At 40.7% G+C, this 16,190-nt stretch overlaps 1 protein-coding gene across 7 annotated transcripts in view; it reads right to left on the bottom strand.

Annotated features, from left to right (window-relative positions):
- Positions 1 to 16,190, bottom strand: part of FRY (FRY microtubule binding protein) — a 455,382-nt gene that overhangs the window by 89,060 nt on the left and 350,132 nt on the right. For all 7 annotated transcript variants that reach the window (XM_064361739.1, XM_064361738.1, XM_012465518.3 and 4 more), the window contains 6 exons: positions 14,276 to 14,375; positions 13,772 to 13,943; positions 7,390 to 7,646; positions 6,547 to 6,693; positions 5,245 to 5,413; positions 3,879 to 3,969 (listed from right to left, as the gene is read on the bottom strand). In XM_064361739.1, the coding sequence (XP_064217809.1) occupies positions 3,879 to 3,969; positions 5,245 to 5,413; positions 6,547 to 6,693; positions 7,390 to 7,646; positions 13,772 to 13,943; positions 14,276 to 14,375 (936 nt within the window). The remainder of the gene's footprint in view (positions 1 to 3,878; positions 3,970 to 5,244; positions 5,414 to 6,546; positions 6,694 to 7,389; positions 7,647 to 13,771; positions 13,944 to 14,275; positions 14,376 to 16,190) is intronic.

The raw sequence follows: 16,190 nt of genomic DNA, 5'->3' as shown, positions 1-16,190 counted from the left end.
TACAGTGAGCTGTGATTGTGCCACTGCACTTCAGCCTAGGTGACAGAATGAGAACCTATCTTAAAAACAAAAACCAAAACTTAATGTAAGATTGTTTCTGCATACTTCAAAAATTTCTATAAACTACTCTTTTAATAAGTATATGTTCATTTTGTTGCCTAGTAAAATAAACTACATGAAAATCTTAGAGTGTAGATGTACTTTCTGTTATAATTTCTAATAAACAGCTTTTAAAAATTTTTTATTGTTACACAATAGATGTACATTTTTCAGAGTAGATGTGATCATTTGATACATGCATATAATGTATAAATATCAAATCAGGGTAATTAGGATATCCATCATCTTAAATATTTATTTTTTCTTCATGCTAGGAACATTTGAATTATTCTCTTCAAGCTATTTTGAAGTGTATAATAGATTATTGTTAACTTGGATAGTTTTTTCTTTTTTAAAAAAAACACTGAATGTTATAAAATTTGCTTTTTCTTTTTTTTACTTTGGCTACTGGGGCCTCAAGGTTAGGTTACTGATAAGTTGTAGTTTTCCTTGGTCAGGACTTAGACACCACCTAACTTACCCTCCTCTTAGCTTGTCGCATTTCTTTTACTCTTACTTTAATGTTCTTTTACTATAAGCTATAAGGTTTGTTTGTGTTTTTGTCTGTAGGAATAGTGTTATTCAATATTACTGAGTCACATCAAAGGATCATTAATCTAGTTGTCAAGAACATGGTGCCAGGGCAGCTGTTTTGCCCAACTCCACGGTGCTTCCCTCAGCCCAACCATGGATATGGTGGAAGAGATGCCCCCACTTTTGAGGGGTATAACACAGCAGCCTAGGGTGGTGTTCCTGAACAACACTGTCTCTGTAGGCTCTTTGCTTACAAGGACTGTAAAGAAAGGAGTAAACTGCTGTCCTCTGAGATGGGTTACTGGGAGGGTAAGAGAAAGGGGACTGGTGGTGACTGAACAGCTTATCCACCTTTGTGGCTGTTATGTTTCTCCTATTTTCATTCACTTATCAAAGAAACAATTTAAAATGCCTACTAGGTGCAGCACAGTAGACTAATCACTGAGGACAGAAATATGAGTAAGACAGGAGTGTCCAATCTTCGGGTTTCCCTGGGCCACACTGGAAGAAGAGTTGTCTAAACTAACACAATAGCTGATGAGCTAGAAAAAAAAAAGCACACATACACACACAAAACCTCATAATCTTTTAAGAAAGTTTACAGATCTGTGTTAGGCCACATTCAAAGCTGTCCTAGGGGCTGGGCATGGTGGCTCATGCCAGTAACCCCAGCGTTTTGGGAGGCCAAGGCTGGTGGATCACCAGGTCAGGAGATGGAGACCATCCTGGCTAACACGGTGAAACCCTGTCTCTACTAAAAATACAAAAAGTTAGCCACCATCCTAGCAACTCGGGAGGCTGAGGCAGGAGAATCACCTGAACCTGGGAGGCAGAGGTTGCAGTGAGCTGAGATGACGCCACTGCACTCCAGCCTGGGCGACAGAGCAAGACTCCATCTCAAAAAAAGAAAAAGAAAACCAAAAACCAAAAAACAAAAAACAAAGCTGTCCTGGGCCACATGTGGCCTGTGGGTCTCAGGTTGGACAAGCTTGGTGTAAGAGATACATGGTCTGTCTGTGTTCTTTGGGAATTAAAATCTGGTGGTTGAGATAAGCGTGTTTGTAAGTACCTATATATCAACATGACAGGGTACAAGCAGGGAAGGGTAATAAGTAGATTGAAGAGAAAAAGGGATTTTAGGCCAAGGGCATAGCCTACTTTCATATAAAAGAAAGAATATAGTAGAGAAATAGTATAGGTGCAGTATGGGATCGATGGAATAATGGTATCCATTGGGATAGACGTTCACAGACATGTTTGCACATGTATTTGAATATGATCAATCAATATATTATAGCTAGATAAATAATATAAGAGAATCTGATGTGTATGAATATGTGTTATATATATAGGCAGATAATTGCATCAGGCTTTCCAATGATGAACAGAGATATGATGACAGCAGGAGTAAGAGCTAAACGAGAAAATCTCTCTTGAAGATGCTCTCTGATCTTGATATTAGAGGGATTACTGGCTTCTTAAGTTCAAAGCCACCAATAAAAACTTTAGGCAGGACACTCGAACTCTGGCCCTAAAGAGAGGCCTTTGTAATGAGATGTTAATATATGGGGATCTACCATGTTTCTACCTCAAGTAATATTCAGTTGGGAAACTCAGATGAAACAATAAATGATCAAGAATGTTATTTTCCAATGAGGAAGTAAAAATATCTTTAGAGAAACAATGTGATTTTTATCATAAGGTAGTTTTCCTAAGAAGGTAATATTAATAGCAAATACAGACTTAAAAATAACTTGCCAATTAATAATCTTTTACCTTCACTGATATGTGGAGTATAAAAACCTTTATTCATTCTGGAGAAAGAAATAAAGGCCTTTATTAGAGAACTACAAAGGACAAGGTCTATAATTCATGATCTGCTGGGTTTGAGCTTTTTGTCCGAAGGGGAGCCAGTATGGATGAGCATCGGCCTAAAGGTAACACAGCGGCTCAGTGAGGAATCTGGCAGGTGCCTGAATTAGGAAAGGTGACTTCAGAGCCCCAGTGGCAGCAGCCCTGTGTCGGGTCTTCTTCACGTCAGCCCCTGCTGTGTCCCAGTGCACACAGTGAAATCCTCAGGATGCTTGGGAAGCACTGTGGGCTTCCCAGGACATTCTGGGCTAAGTGAGTTATTTCATTATTTGATCCCCTAAATTGTCTTTTTTTGTTTTTTAAGATGGAGTCTCGCTCTATCACCAGGCTGGAGTGCAGTGGTGTGATCCCGGCTCACTGCAACTTGAGTTTTCCAGTTTTAAGCAATTCTCCTGCCTCAGCCTCCCGAGTAGCTGGGACTACAGGAATGCATCACCATGCCAGGCTATTTTTTTTTGTATTTTTAATAGAGACGGGGTTTCACCATGTCGGCCAGGATGGTCTCAATCTCTCGATCTTGTGATTTGCCTGCCTTGGCCTCCCAATGTACAGGGATTACAGGCATGAGCCACCGTGCTCGGCCCTAAATTATCTTTAATATGAATTTGTGAGGATCTCATCCTTGTTACTAATTTCTTCAGTAAAAGGGCTCCCTCATTACCTTTCACTATAAAATGCTCAGCCAAGGAAGTTTCCAACACCATCAGGATCATCCTAATTTTCATTTTTTTAAATTTGAGTTTTTTCTCTCCTGGTTTGTTTTCCTGTTCTTCACAATCAATTGCAGGAAAGAGTGATTCTGATTTGACTACTGATGAGTAGTTCATAGGCAAGGCAATAAGAAGGCTGAGATATGGGGGAATTATTATTATTAAAGAGTTAATGCGGAGGGAATGGATACTTTGTTTGGCAGGAAAAGATGGTGTTCTTGGTTAACCAAGACAGGACAAAGCAAAAGTAAAATAAAAATGATGATGTTTCATAGAACTCACCTCAAGATGATTACTCTATCTCTAAGAAATTATTCAACAACCAGATTTGAAAATTTCACATGGCAATTCTCTTTAATTTCAGATGGTCTGGTCCCACTAGCAGAACAACTCATGGTTTTTACTAAGCCCTAGGGTAAGAGGAATTCTACCACCAGAACAACACGCTTCTTAATCTTTCTCTTCTCTGACTTTGCATGGAAATAATTGTTATTTTTAGGAATATACAGAGTAGAGTTGGGAAGTAAGTCTGGGTTTATAAGAACAAAGAAGGATTTTTATGTATGTGCAAAATTTATGAAACTCCACAAACCTGTATTGATGTCTTTGTATCGATTACTGCGGAACACTATACTGGATATTAAGTCAAATTTGTACACCAACCTTTCATCAGATTCTTTCAATAACTTGTTCTCCTCAGCATCTGGGAAATTGTCCTGGCCAGCAACCACTGTGTTGCTGCTAGAGGTGGTTCCTATAGATGGGATTGGAAGAAAAACACTTAGACAAAGATGCAAGCTGAGGGGTCAAGCTCAAGTCTCAAGTAATTCCAGGGAAAGATTTCCTGTAAAATCTTATGTTTGGAAGATTTCTTACATCTCCTGCACAATCTCAGACATTCTAAACAACCTTCCAAGACCACACCACTGAAATGAATCATAGACATCTGTTATGGTCAAACCAAATTCCTTAACTCTTATAAAACGAGGCTACATTCTTGAAAGCTCTTCTTCGTGGCCACTTAGGTAATGAGCTTATTTATACTGGCTGGTCCTGCTGTTGGCTGCTTTAGTATTTCTGGGTCTAGGAGTTATTAAACTAATGCTAGCGAAGTAAGGCCAAGTACCTAGCGCTTCTGATTGCTGTGGTACTGCTTCCCTGTAAGAACCCTGCTCTGGTGGCAGGGTGCAGGGTGAACGGAGAGCACAGAAGACTAGGGGAGGGGGGAATTAGAAGGCAGTTACTGCATGAGATCAGCAGAAGGGAGGCAGGCTTCAAGGAATTTGAGGAGGACGGCATATATTTCATCAAAGGATGCTGAGACACCAATTTATCAAAAGTGATAATACTTTTGCAGGGGTATTTTAGTCAACACTGGGGGAATATTAGCCAAGGGAGGGTCCAGATACAAGAAGGAGTGTCCAGAAATGAAATTCCTGAGTGACTGCAGTGTCCTGGCTGGGATCAGCCTGAAATACAAAGTTCTATGATGGAGGATGCTTGGGACACAGATTCTCAGTCATCTTTATAAGATCATTTCATTAACCCTACAGTCCCTAAGAGCCTCAGTTATTCTACTTTTTTTTTTTTTGAGACAGAATCTTGCTCTGTAACTCAAGCTGGAGTGCACTGACACAATCTCAGCTCACTGAAACTTCTGTCTCCTGGGTTCAAGAGATTCTCCTGCTGCAGCCTCCTGGGAGTAGCTGGGAGTATAGGCACACACCTCCATGCCCGCTGAATCTTTTGTATTTTTAGTAGAGATGGGGTTTCGTCAAGTTGGCCAGGCTGGTCTTGAACTCCTAACCTTAAGTGATCCATCCGCCTCGGCCTCCCAAAGTGCTGGGATTACAGGCGTGAGCCACTGCACCCAGCCCATGTCTCAGTTATTCTTAAGCCATCTCATAACTGAATGCACACGCAGGAGTAAGAAAAAAGTAACAAATACAGTCTCATATCCTTTCTGGAATCTACATAAAGGAAACCCCAGGGATCTGTGACCAGGCGTCTGTCCAGTTGCTCTTCTTACCCGAGGCTGCTGCGGAGGCCTTGCTGCTGGCCGTGAAGCGGTAGAAGGGTGGGTTGTCGCAGTGCTGGACGATGGGGTTCACGGGGTCTGTCTGCTGCAGCTCGAAGAGAAGCTCTTCCATGGTTTGGATGGTGTTGTTACGGCACAAGTATATTGCCACTTTTTTAATCTGAGAAGAAAAAAAGAAAACAAGGGATGTTTCACAGAGCCTAGTCCATAAGAACGCTAGACCAATAAACCTCTCATTTAGATAAACGTGTCATCATGCAGGAGCTGTCACCCTGATAGCTAATCTTTGTGCTAGCCTAGGATGAACAAAGGGCTTGGATTAAAATTCACCTCTCTTCACCTGCACATCTGACAGCAGTGTGTTCTTAAAGCCCTTGCCTTTTCTAATGGCTAAGTTTTAAAAAGTCACTTTTGGGGCAAGTGAATTCCATCTAAACTGAAAACTTGCCATCAAAGTCTCACCTTCAGAAATAATTTTATTTATACAAACCCTGGGAAAAAAACTGCAGCTATTTTTGTTTAAAACAGAATTCAGTCCCCTGCTATTCTCTTCTCCCCAAGAAACAAATGAGTTTTAGCTGTTTTTATGGTTTTAAATTTTAAACATAACTCTGGATTAAAGCTCCACATTATCGCAGGCCTCATGGTCCAACCTGAGCCCTGCAAGCCGCAGTGAGGCTTATGTGACTCAAAGCAGCAGGAATGCATAAACCTGTCACAAAAACAACCAGCACAGAAATGCCAATTGAGTTTGGGTTTTAAAAATGCTGTCCATTCTGTTGATCCTATCACTTTTAAATACCAAGAGTAAATATCAGACATTTCCAAAGGACTTCTCTGTGCTTACTTCTCTCTTCTACCACTTGAATTTAAAGAGAAAAAACTGGATACTCTGCTTTTTTATTCTGTTTCAAGAGCATCAAGATGGAAACATGAAATATTTTTATTAGTGATAATACAACATTTTACTTGTGTCTCTCACATAGTAGGTCTAATGTTTACAGAAGGCAGCTTTCAGCAACTGCTAGAAAAATATCCACCCCCTATATTAATAGGTTTCTGTGTCCCAAGGCTCAGAGCAAGGAGATGACAGAGGCATTACTAGCACACATAGCCCGTGTCTAGGGGGCAGAAGGGAACTTTTATGTAATATCTGGATGAGCTCACAGGAGATTCATGTGACTAACTGGACATTTCTATTTTAGCTGGGGCAAAGAGCACATTCTGACTTGCAAATTGCACATGGGAGTCCCTGCAGGAATAATTACTCTTGAAGGTCTGAGAGACACTTACATAGGGCAGGAGAACTGTGTCACTGCTGACCCCACAGAGGCTAATCAGGAACTGCAAGGTGATCCTCAGGTTGTTGCTCCATTTCTCATTGTTGGCCAAAGCATTCCAAGCATTTTCCATTTCTGGCCCAGGAACTTCATCTCCATACTATAACAAAATAAAAACAAGCCCAAGAGATGTGTGAAAACTGTAAGGAGGCAAAATGTTTGACTGAAAGTAGTTTTGAGGATCATGAACATTTCAAAATCGTAAGAAAGGGGAAACAGTACCATTTATCAGAAAGATGCCATCTTTCAGTAAACAGTAATTAATAATGCACTAATCAGTTGTGCACAATACCTATTCATGTGAATTTTTAATATCTTAGGCTTATTTTTATTATTATTCTTAAAATTGCTGTAAAATATGCATAATAGAATGTTTACCATCATCACCATTTTTTTTTTTTGAGATGGAGTCTCACTCTGTCACCAGGCTGGAGTGCAGGGGTGCAACCTCAGCTCACTGCAACTTCCGACTCCCTGGTTCAAGTGATTCTCCTGCCTCAGTCTCCCGAGCAGCTGGGATTACAGGCATGTGCCACCACATTTTTGTATTTTTAGTGGCCTCAATCTCCTGACCTTGTGATGCACCACGCGTGGCCCATTATCATCATTTTTAAGTGTACAGCCTGTGGCATTAAGTCCATTCATATTACTGTGCAACCATCACCACGATTTATCCCCATTCATGTGATTTTAAGGGAATCCCATTTTCCCTGGGTTTGAAGCATGGGGTTTGATTAACCCAGGGTTTTTTCTGATGATAGAGTCATGCTACTTGGCACATTTCCCCTCAGTTTACCTTGGCCGTCATGTACATGAGGTTGTTCAGGACCAGTGATGTGGCTTCTGGAGAGCCCCAGCCATTTCCTCTCAGCCCGTGAGAAGCAGTCACATCGCCCTCCCGGTCCTTGACTTCGTCCTCTGGGCTGCTGGGGCTGGACCCTGGGAGGAGGAGCCTGCTGTCCACCAGCTCGATGTTGTGCAGCCAGGGCAGCAGGTAGGTAAGCATGATCTGGCGCCCATTGGGGTGTGTTGTGGGGAATCGCTGGCTTACCTCTAAAGAGAATTGCAGGGACAGAGAGCCATCCATATCTTATTCCACCAAAATAAATGAAAATTCAAATGCCAACTTGCAGGCTGAACAGTGTCCTACATTTACAAAGCATTTTCATATACAGTAGCTCCCCCAGGCTACAGAATCATAAAACCAAGGCTTGTCTGCAAGCTTGTTGCTCCACATCTGGTGCCCTGTGCAGGTAAGTGTATAGCAATGTGGGGCAAGCACAGGCTTGGTATAAGTGGAGTGAGTGCAAATCCGCTGCTAGCGGAAGATGTATATTAGAGTGTGGACAAAATAAGGGACTCAGAGTCAAAAGGGCATGTGTTCAGATTCCAGTTCTACCACATACTGGCTGCATGTGACTCTGGGCTAGTTACTTAACCTCTCTGCTCCTCAGTTTCCTCATCTGTAAAATGGGACTGATAAGGACCCACATCAGGCTACTGGAATGACTAAAAAATATAATCATAATAAATGCAACACGCTCAGCACGGCGCCTATCATCCAGCAGGCTCTCACAAATTGTTAGGATCATTCTAACACCAATGATTATCTTTCCACTAACTCAGTGTTTTACAAAGAGTCTTCCATGAAACACTGTCTGTTAAAAAGTGACATGTGGATCTCTAAGAAGAATAAATCTAGTTCTCAGAGTCTTCTTGAAAACTGCTAAGCACGTGGAAGGTGACTGCCAAGAGCTGTGTGTCCCTTGTGAAACAAGTGAATCCAAACAGTGAAGCCCTACGTCTGGTCCAGTCACATTTTACCATTACTTTCTCTCAGAGCATTCTGGCATTGTTTCACTGCCAGCAGCATTTCATTTTATAATCCAAATAAACTTTCTTAGATGGAGAAGCATAGCTTTATGTATATGCAGCAGGATCCGATGTAATCACCTATTTCTCATATCTAGAGAAGGTGTTTTATCCTCAGGGAAATTAGAAAGCTTGGTCTCATGCAGGTGTTATGATACAGTGTGGCGATGCAATCTCACTTAAAGGGCTCATGGCTGTTAAATAATAGAACAACACAGATGCCAGGAATTATACTAAGATAATTCACTGGATCCTCTGAAACAGCAGCTTTAATTGATTTGGGCCTTTTCCTAAAATTAAAATCATAATTGTTTTATATTGAAGACTATAATGTTGTATATAATAATCAGACAGTGCTAAGCTATTATGTTTTATTATACATGTCAAAATTTCAAAATTTACTTAATTTCTACATTTATGGATGTGACTGATGTATGCAACTGTTATATCACATACACAAATCCTTATAAAATCCGAACATTCTGTAATCCCAGCACTTTGGGAGGCCAAGGCGGATGGGTCATCTGAGGTCAAGAGTTCAAGACCAGTCTGTCCAACACAGTGAAATCCTGTCTCTACTAAAAATGCAAAAATTAGCTGGGCATGATGGCCTGTGCCTGTAATCCCAGCTACTAGGGGGGCTGAGGCAGGATGATCGCTTGAACCTAGGAGGTGGAAGTTGTAGTGAGACATGAATTGAACCTGGGAGGTGAAGATTGCAGTGAGATGAAGTAAGACTTCGTCTCAAAAAAAAAAAAAAAAATCAGAACACTCATTTGTCCCAAAGTATGACGTGTTTTCTAGGTGCAAGACACTATGCTAGGCACGACAAAGACAGCAAAGACTGACAAATGATGCAGTTCCTGTACGTAAGAAAGAGACTCAGACAAATTATGTTGACGAGTCATTCTGGGGTAAGGGAAGCAGTGACAAATGACACCAGAAAGGCACAAACAGAGTGTTTTGGGGATTTGGTGGAGAAAAATGACTTCTGGGCACAAAGACTTAGAACAGTTTTATGGTGGGAGAACTATTTAAACTCCACTAGAAGGATCTGGACTTTGGAGAGGGGGAAAAAACCCCAAAAACCAGTAAGAGAGAGAGAGGATTTATTAAAAAGACCTATCTTTTAACAATGGTATAAAAATCTATAGACTTTTTGTAGCAAAGATAACCTTCTTACGTGTTATACATAATTTGCTTGTTTATTATGTTAGCTGCATTTTGTCTGACAGACATCAGCACCAAGAGAGTAGAGATGTCTGTCTGAGGTATCCCAAGCTCCCAGGTAGCTCCTGGACAGGCAAGGGTAGTTCCCTTTTAAAAAGGGAACAAGAAAAGAAAAATGCCATAGACATGTCAACAGCCCCCTACTCACCGCTCCAGAAACACTTTAAATAAAATGTGAGACAACATCGGTGGATGCTCTTCTGGAAGGGACCTGAACAACTTGTCTGGCTGCTTACAAGTAATTAGGTCACTTGAAATTACAGGCAATAAAAATTTCACCACAGGGTTTATATTAGAAACAAATGTTTGGAATCTATTATAACCTCCTAATTTTTCTGTATTATTTTAAAAAAGTAATTTCTTGTAAGTCAAAACAGCCAAAAGGTAATTCTTGAAGGAAATGTAGGTTGAACTTGCTTGAAACTCATAGGAGCCTCTGATCTCGTTAAATGTGCTGGACTGTTTCTCTCCTGAATTGTGAACCACTCCCACTTTACTAATCTCTCCCTCTCAGCTAATAAACATGCTGCAATTATCGCTCATCCTTAAAACTCCTCCTCTGACTCTGCACCCCACTGGAGAGCCAGCCTCTCTTTCTACATTCTTTCTCAGCCAGGCCACTGCGATCTGGCTTCTGCTGCTACCTCCCTGCAGAAACTACTGACAGCTGCCAATGAATTTTGAAACTCAGAGTCATTTTCAGGCTTTCTCTTCTGGGATCTTTCTACTGCATTGGAGGCTGTGGACTGCTCACTCTATCCTTCTAAAACTCTTTTTCCTCTACATTTCCATGAAACCCTTCTCCTGCATGCTCTCCCTCCAATCCTTCTCACCCTTCTGCTCTTCCTTGGACTAGTCTGCAAAAGTGTCCAGGCCCTTTTTTCCACTCTGTGCTCTCTCCATTTCTGATCTCATCTGTGCCCATGACTCTAATCCCTGCCCTCCTCCTGTGAGTTGCTAGTGCTGACCTCCCCTCAGTCCAGTCTCATCCATAAGGGAGGAAGTCCAGCAGAGGCCTGCATTCCACATCCTGAGAGCTGAGCTCCCGATCCCTGCCTTGCCCCAAACCTTCTCCTTTCCCTGCACTGGGTTTCTAGGAGGCTTATCACTACTGACCTCCCTGATATCATGGTAGCATTCTCTTCTGTGCATTTGCCTGGCAACTTTTCACTTTGGTTTCTCCTCTCTAGTCTCATAGGGCTGTCTTTGTGCAGGCCCTTATCATTTATTATTTCCTACTTGGACTATTGCCATTGTTTCTTAACTAGCCTCCTCTCTCCAGACTGGATGTTCACTAATCCACGCTCCTTACTGTAACCAGGCTTTCTAAAATGCATTCTGATCTTGATATTCCCTCTTCTTGTTTGCAGCTCATCAGTGGCTTTCAAAACCCCAGCCACTTGCTTGGATGCTCTCTCTGTTTACAGAGCTCTGAAGGGGAATTCAAAAAGCATGGGTGGAAGATTGCTGGCCTACAAACTCCTTAGTGTACACAAGGCCTTCCAAGATATGATTTTGGCCTATGTGTCTGCCCATGACCATCTCTAGCTTTTCCCATTCCTGCATGTTATGTTACCTAAACTGACCTCTATATAATCCCCCAATTACATCATGCTAGTTTATGACTCTAAGCCAATGTATATGTGATAGTCTCTTGGTCTGTAACGTCTGTTAACTACTTGTCTGCTCTGCAAATTTCTACTCTTCTTTCAAACTACAGCTTAGACATCAACTTCTCTGGGAAGTCTTTCCTGATATTCCTGGCCCAATAATTGATTATTCCCTCAGCTATGTCTCATACATTGAGTATTTTTCTTTTTTAAAAACCTGCATTTTTTTTTTTTTTTTGAGACAGAGTCTTGCTCTGTTGCCCAGGCTGGAGTGCAGTGGCACCATCTCAGCTCACTGCAACCTCTGCCTCTTGGGTTCAAGCAATTCTCGTGCCTCAGTCTCCTGAGTAGCTAGGACTACAGGCGTGCACCACCATTTTTGTATTTTTAGTAGAGACTGGGTTTCGCCATGTTGGCCAGGCTAGTCTCAAATTCCTGGCCTCAAGTGATCCACCTGCCTCAGCCTCCCAAAGTGCTGAGATTACCTCCCAAAGTGCAGGCATCAGCAACCATGCCTGGCTTGACTGCACATCTATCATTACTGCCAGACTATGAACCTTTGATGGGGGAGACTTTTATTTCCCTCAGTATTCCTGAAACCCAAGCACAGTGCCTAGCATGTAGGCAGCACTCAAATCTTGGTTGAAGTGGATAATAAATTTTAGTTTTGCAAGAAGAGAATTAATTTTCTAAAAAGGCTTTTCATAGGTCTCTCTACTGTTTCAGGTATTACAAAAAAGAGACTAACTCTGCCTCAGGTAGATGGAGAGGTTTGCACAGTAGAGGAGGATGTTAAATTAGATCTTAAGGAAGGCTGAAGTTAGGAAGAAGGGGTGAGGGCCATTCAATAGCATGTACAGAAGCAAAGATTTACAAGAGGGCCTGGATCATTGGTCAAAGATTCAGTAGGATTGGAATAGAGGATTCTTGGATGAAAAGATAGAAAGCAAGTTTAAAAAAGGAGGGTTTTTTTTTTCTTGGCTAAGGAGTTCTAATTTTATAGCAATGGCTTTGGAGGAAGACAGAGCTAGACTTAATTCTGACTTTGTTGCTTCCTTAGCTATATGGTGTTGAGCAAATTATTTAACATCTCTAAACCTTAGTTTTTCATCTGTAAAATAGCGATGCTGGTAGTGCCAGCAGTTGTGATAATTCCATACCAGGACTGGGCCAACTGCTTGGTTTTCATTAGATCATTTTAATCCTCACATCCTATGAGGTAGTCATTATTATTGCAGATGAGGAATGTAATTTAGAGGTTCTATGACTTGCTCACAGTCAAACAACTAGAGAAAGCCTGCCCGACTCCAAAGCCTCTGTTCTAACCACTGTACTACACCAGCGGTTGTAAAGATTAAGCGATGGATGCGATGTACATAAAGTGCCTAGCACAGAGCCTAGTACCTACTATCCTCTCACTAACTGTAGGCTGTTATCAGTTATTTTTAGGATAATTGGGCAGAGAAGGTTGAGTTAAGAAGTGCTGTACATATTTGGCTTTGCATAGTGGATAGATTGCAGCATGGAGGATGAACTGTAATCAGGTATGCAGAGGCAGGGAAGGACTGAGGCGGATATGGACAAGGTGTGGTGAAGCAGTGATAGAGATGGAAAAAGAGGACAAAGTGCCACAGGAACTTAGGCAAAAACTTAGCTGACAAATGTAATTCTTTAAAAATAAATTTTCACAAAAACTATTTATGAAGATTGTAAAGAATGTGCAAAAATTCAAACTTTTAATAACTTATATATGTAGCAAAATACAAGCTACAAAACACCACCACTATCATCACAATCACCAAACAACTTGCAGCAACTGTATGTATTATAAGTTACACTGTTCATATTTAGCTTTTGTGGAAATTTAATTTCTTTGGTAAATTTATATATATAATGTATGTAGAAGTTCGTATTATGAATCTAAGCATCTTTGCATATGTCATATGTATGTTTATACCTACACTGTTTTAGATAAAGAACTTTATTTTTTGTATTTAAAAAAATTATTGAGTTTACTTTCATTTTTAACTAGACCTAGCCCATAGTAATTCTGATCTACAAACTTACTATCACTAATTATCACTCTAAATTTTTTTTTTGAGACAGAGTCTCACTCTGTTGCCCAGGCTGGTATATAGTGGTGCAATCTCATCTCACTGCAACCTCTGCCTCCCAGGTTCAAGCAATTCTCTTGCCTCAGCCTCCCAAGTAGCTGGGATTACAGGCATGCACCACACGCCGGGCTAATTTTTGTATTTTTAGTAGAGATGGGGTTTCACCATGTTGGCCAGGCTGGTCTTGAACTCCTGACCTCAAGAGATCTGCCTGCCTTGGCCTCCCAAAGTGCTGGGATTATAGGCATGAGTGGCATTGCGCCCGGCCATAACTCAAACTAGAATTTAAAAGGAAAAATTACTTAGAGCAAAGAAATGATCCCATATGTCATTGTTGACTACTGCCTGGTACCTGAGAAGAGGGGGAGTGTAAGTTCAGGGTACATCCTGGCCAGCTCACATGACAACAGGGCAAGTGACACGCTGTAGAGGGGTGGCAGTGGGCCGTGAGTTCCATAGAGAATACTTCCCGGTCTTTGGTCAGCAACTTTCTTTGAGTATACAAAAAGCTTTGCTTCAAGGATCTATAAAGAGGTAGGAAAGTGAAAAGTTGTATGAAAAACATTAGCTGGATATCTCAGTAGCATTTGTATTTAACAAAGGTTAAAAGTAACAAAACTAATTAATGCCTATTTTAAAACCATATTGAACTAGTATATTATAAAAGATTATATAATTTAATTAGTATATTTAAAAAAGATTATATATATAATTGCTTTCTCACTCTTCATAGCCACAAACGATATGCAGAAATTAACAAAGGCCTATCAATAAACGGCAATTAGGTAATCAAATACCATTTCTATTTTCTAAACTCGAGGATGGATATTTTCTTATGGTAGTACATGATACATGCCTGCATGAGCTGCATGGAGATTTCATAAATCTCTCTGTTGGTGTCAGAGGCCTTGAATAGAACAAGGTTCAACAATGTCACTATGTCGAAGGGATAGTTCCTAAAAACACAACAAAATGAAACAAAAAAGCATGGTTTATAAGACAGCATAGCTAGATTGTTACCTCTTAAAATTCTAGCTGGCATGCTGACCTTGGTCACTTATTGATGACATCCCCACCCCCATTTGGCCATTTTTTGCCTCCTTCTTTTGCTATTAATTGGTAGATAATGGTAAATGACTTTATTTTCATTTAAAATCAAATACTGGAACATCAAGATAAAAGAACACAAAAGTCTACATGATGCAAATGGATTTTAATGAAAACCAATGACAAGTGAAAAAGACAGAAAAGGATACACATGCTAAGTTTCTCAATAGCTCACTGAATTAATATTTTCATTTGATTCCTCTGAATTTATTAAGTGCCAAACAATTATCGGGAACAATGTGCAAAGTACCAATGATACAAAGGTAGCAAGGCTGCTCTCTATTCTTAAGGAAGGCTTATAGTTTCGTCACGGAGACAACCTGTACAGTCTAGTTCTGCTGAGTGTTATGGAGGGAGCATCCACAGCATGCTACAAGAATCCTGATGAGACACCTATATTAGATGTGGGGTTAGGGAGGTCTTTTCTGAAGAGAAGACATCTTGAAGCATCAGGAGACATTAGCCAGGTCACGGAAGGGGTAGTACAAGAGTGTTCCAGATAGAGAACAGCATTTTGAAAGATTTCAAGAATGAAACAGCATGATACCTATTGTAAAAGGGAAGAATCTTTGTGTAGTAGATTGAATACAATAAACAAGTAGAGGAATAGGAGGTGAGGCTAGGGCAGTCGGTGGGTTCAGAAGATAACCATCCTATGGACTTCACCCTAAAAGTTTCAGAGAAGCACTACAGGACTTGCTACGGGGAGGGAGGCAATGGCATTCACTTTTTAAAGAATTACACTAGCTGCTGTGTGGAGAATGGACTGTACGGGGCCAAGAGTGGAAGCTGTTACAAGAATCCAAATGGGAACTGGTGAGGGCTTGAATTCAGGCAGTAGAGACAGAAGGAAGGGAGAGATCTGAGGAACACTAAGGAAATAAAATCAGCAGGATTTGGTAACTGATAGTGTGTGTGGGATGGGGGGAGAGGAACGCAGAGAATAGATTATGCGGCAATTGGCAGTATAACCATATAGAAGAGAGGGATTAAATCCATTTTTTCTTGCTATGTAATACTATTTAAAGATGTCATCTTTTTACTATATGAATTTACTTAGATTATTGCAGAAAAGAAGTCACAGGTAGAAAACTCCTGGTGAGTTGAACTTTTTGTTTTCTTTTCTTTTTTTGAGACAAGGTCTCACTGTCACCCAGGCTGGAGTACAGTGGCTTGATCATGGCTTACTGCTGTCTTCACCTCCTGATCCTCCCGACTTGGCCTCCCAAAGTGTTGAGATTACAGGTGTGAACCATTGCACCTGCTTGAGTTGAACTATTGAACGGTTTATATGTAGAAGGTGGGTAACTACTATCTATTTTCTTTCTTTATTTTCAAACAAACCAGGAAGAAAAAGACAGTTTGAAGGTGAAAAAACATATTAGCTGTTTTTCCTTGGGATTCTTTTTTTTGATTCTACACAATTACATTGTCTAAGAAGTTCTGTTTTAGAACAATCACTGCTTTGGTTTGAATGTTTGTCCCACCAAAATTCATGTTGAAATTTAATCCCCAATGTGGCAGTATTGAGAAGTGGGGACTTTAAGTGGTGACTGGGTCATGAGGCTGCCCTCATGAATGGATTAATCTATTCATGGATTAATGGACTGACAGACATCATGGGAGTGGGGCCAGTAGCCTTATAAGAGGAGGAAGAGAAGCTA

The sequence above is a fragment of the Aotus nancymaae genome, unplaced genomic scaffold, assembly GCF_030222135.1.
Source record: "Aotus nancymaae isolate 86718 unplaced genomic scaffold, 86718_ANA_hifiasm-v0.15.2.pri h1tg000043l, whole genome shotgun sequence".
Lineage (NCBI taxonomy): Eukaryota > Metazoa > Chordata > Mammalia > Primates > Aotidae > Aotus > Aotus nancymaae.
This window is presented reverse-complemented; position numbering and strand designations above follow the sequence as displayed.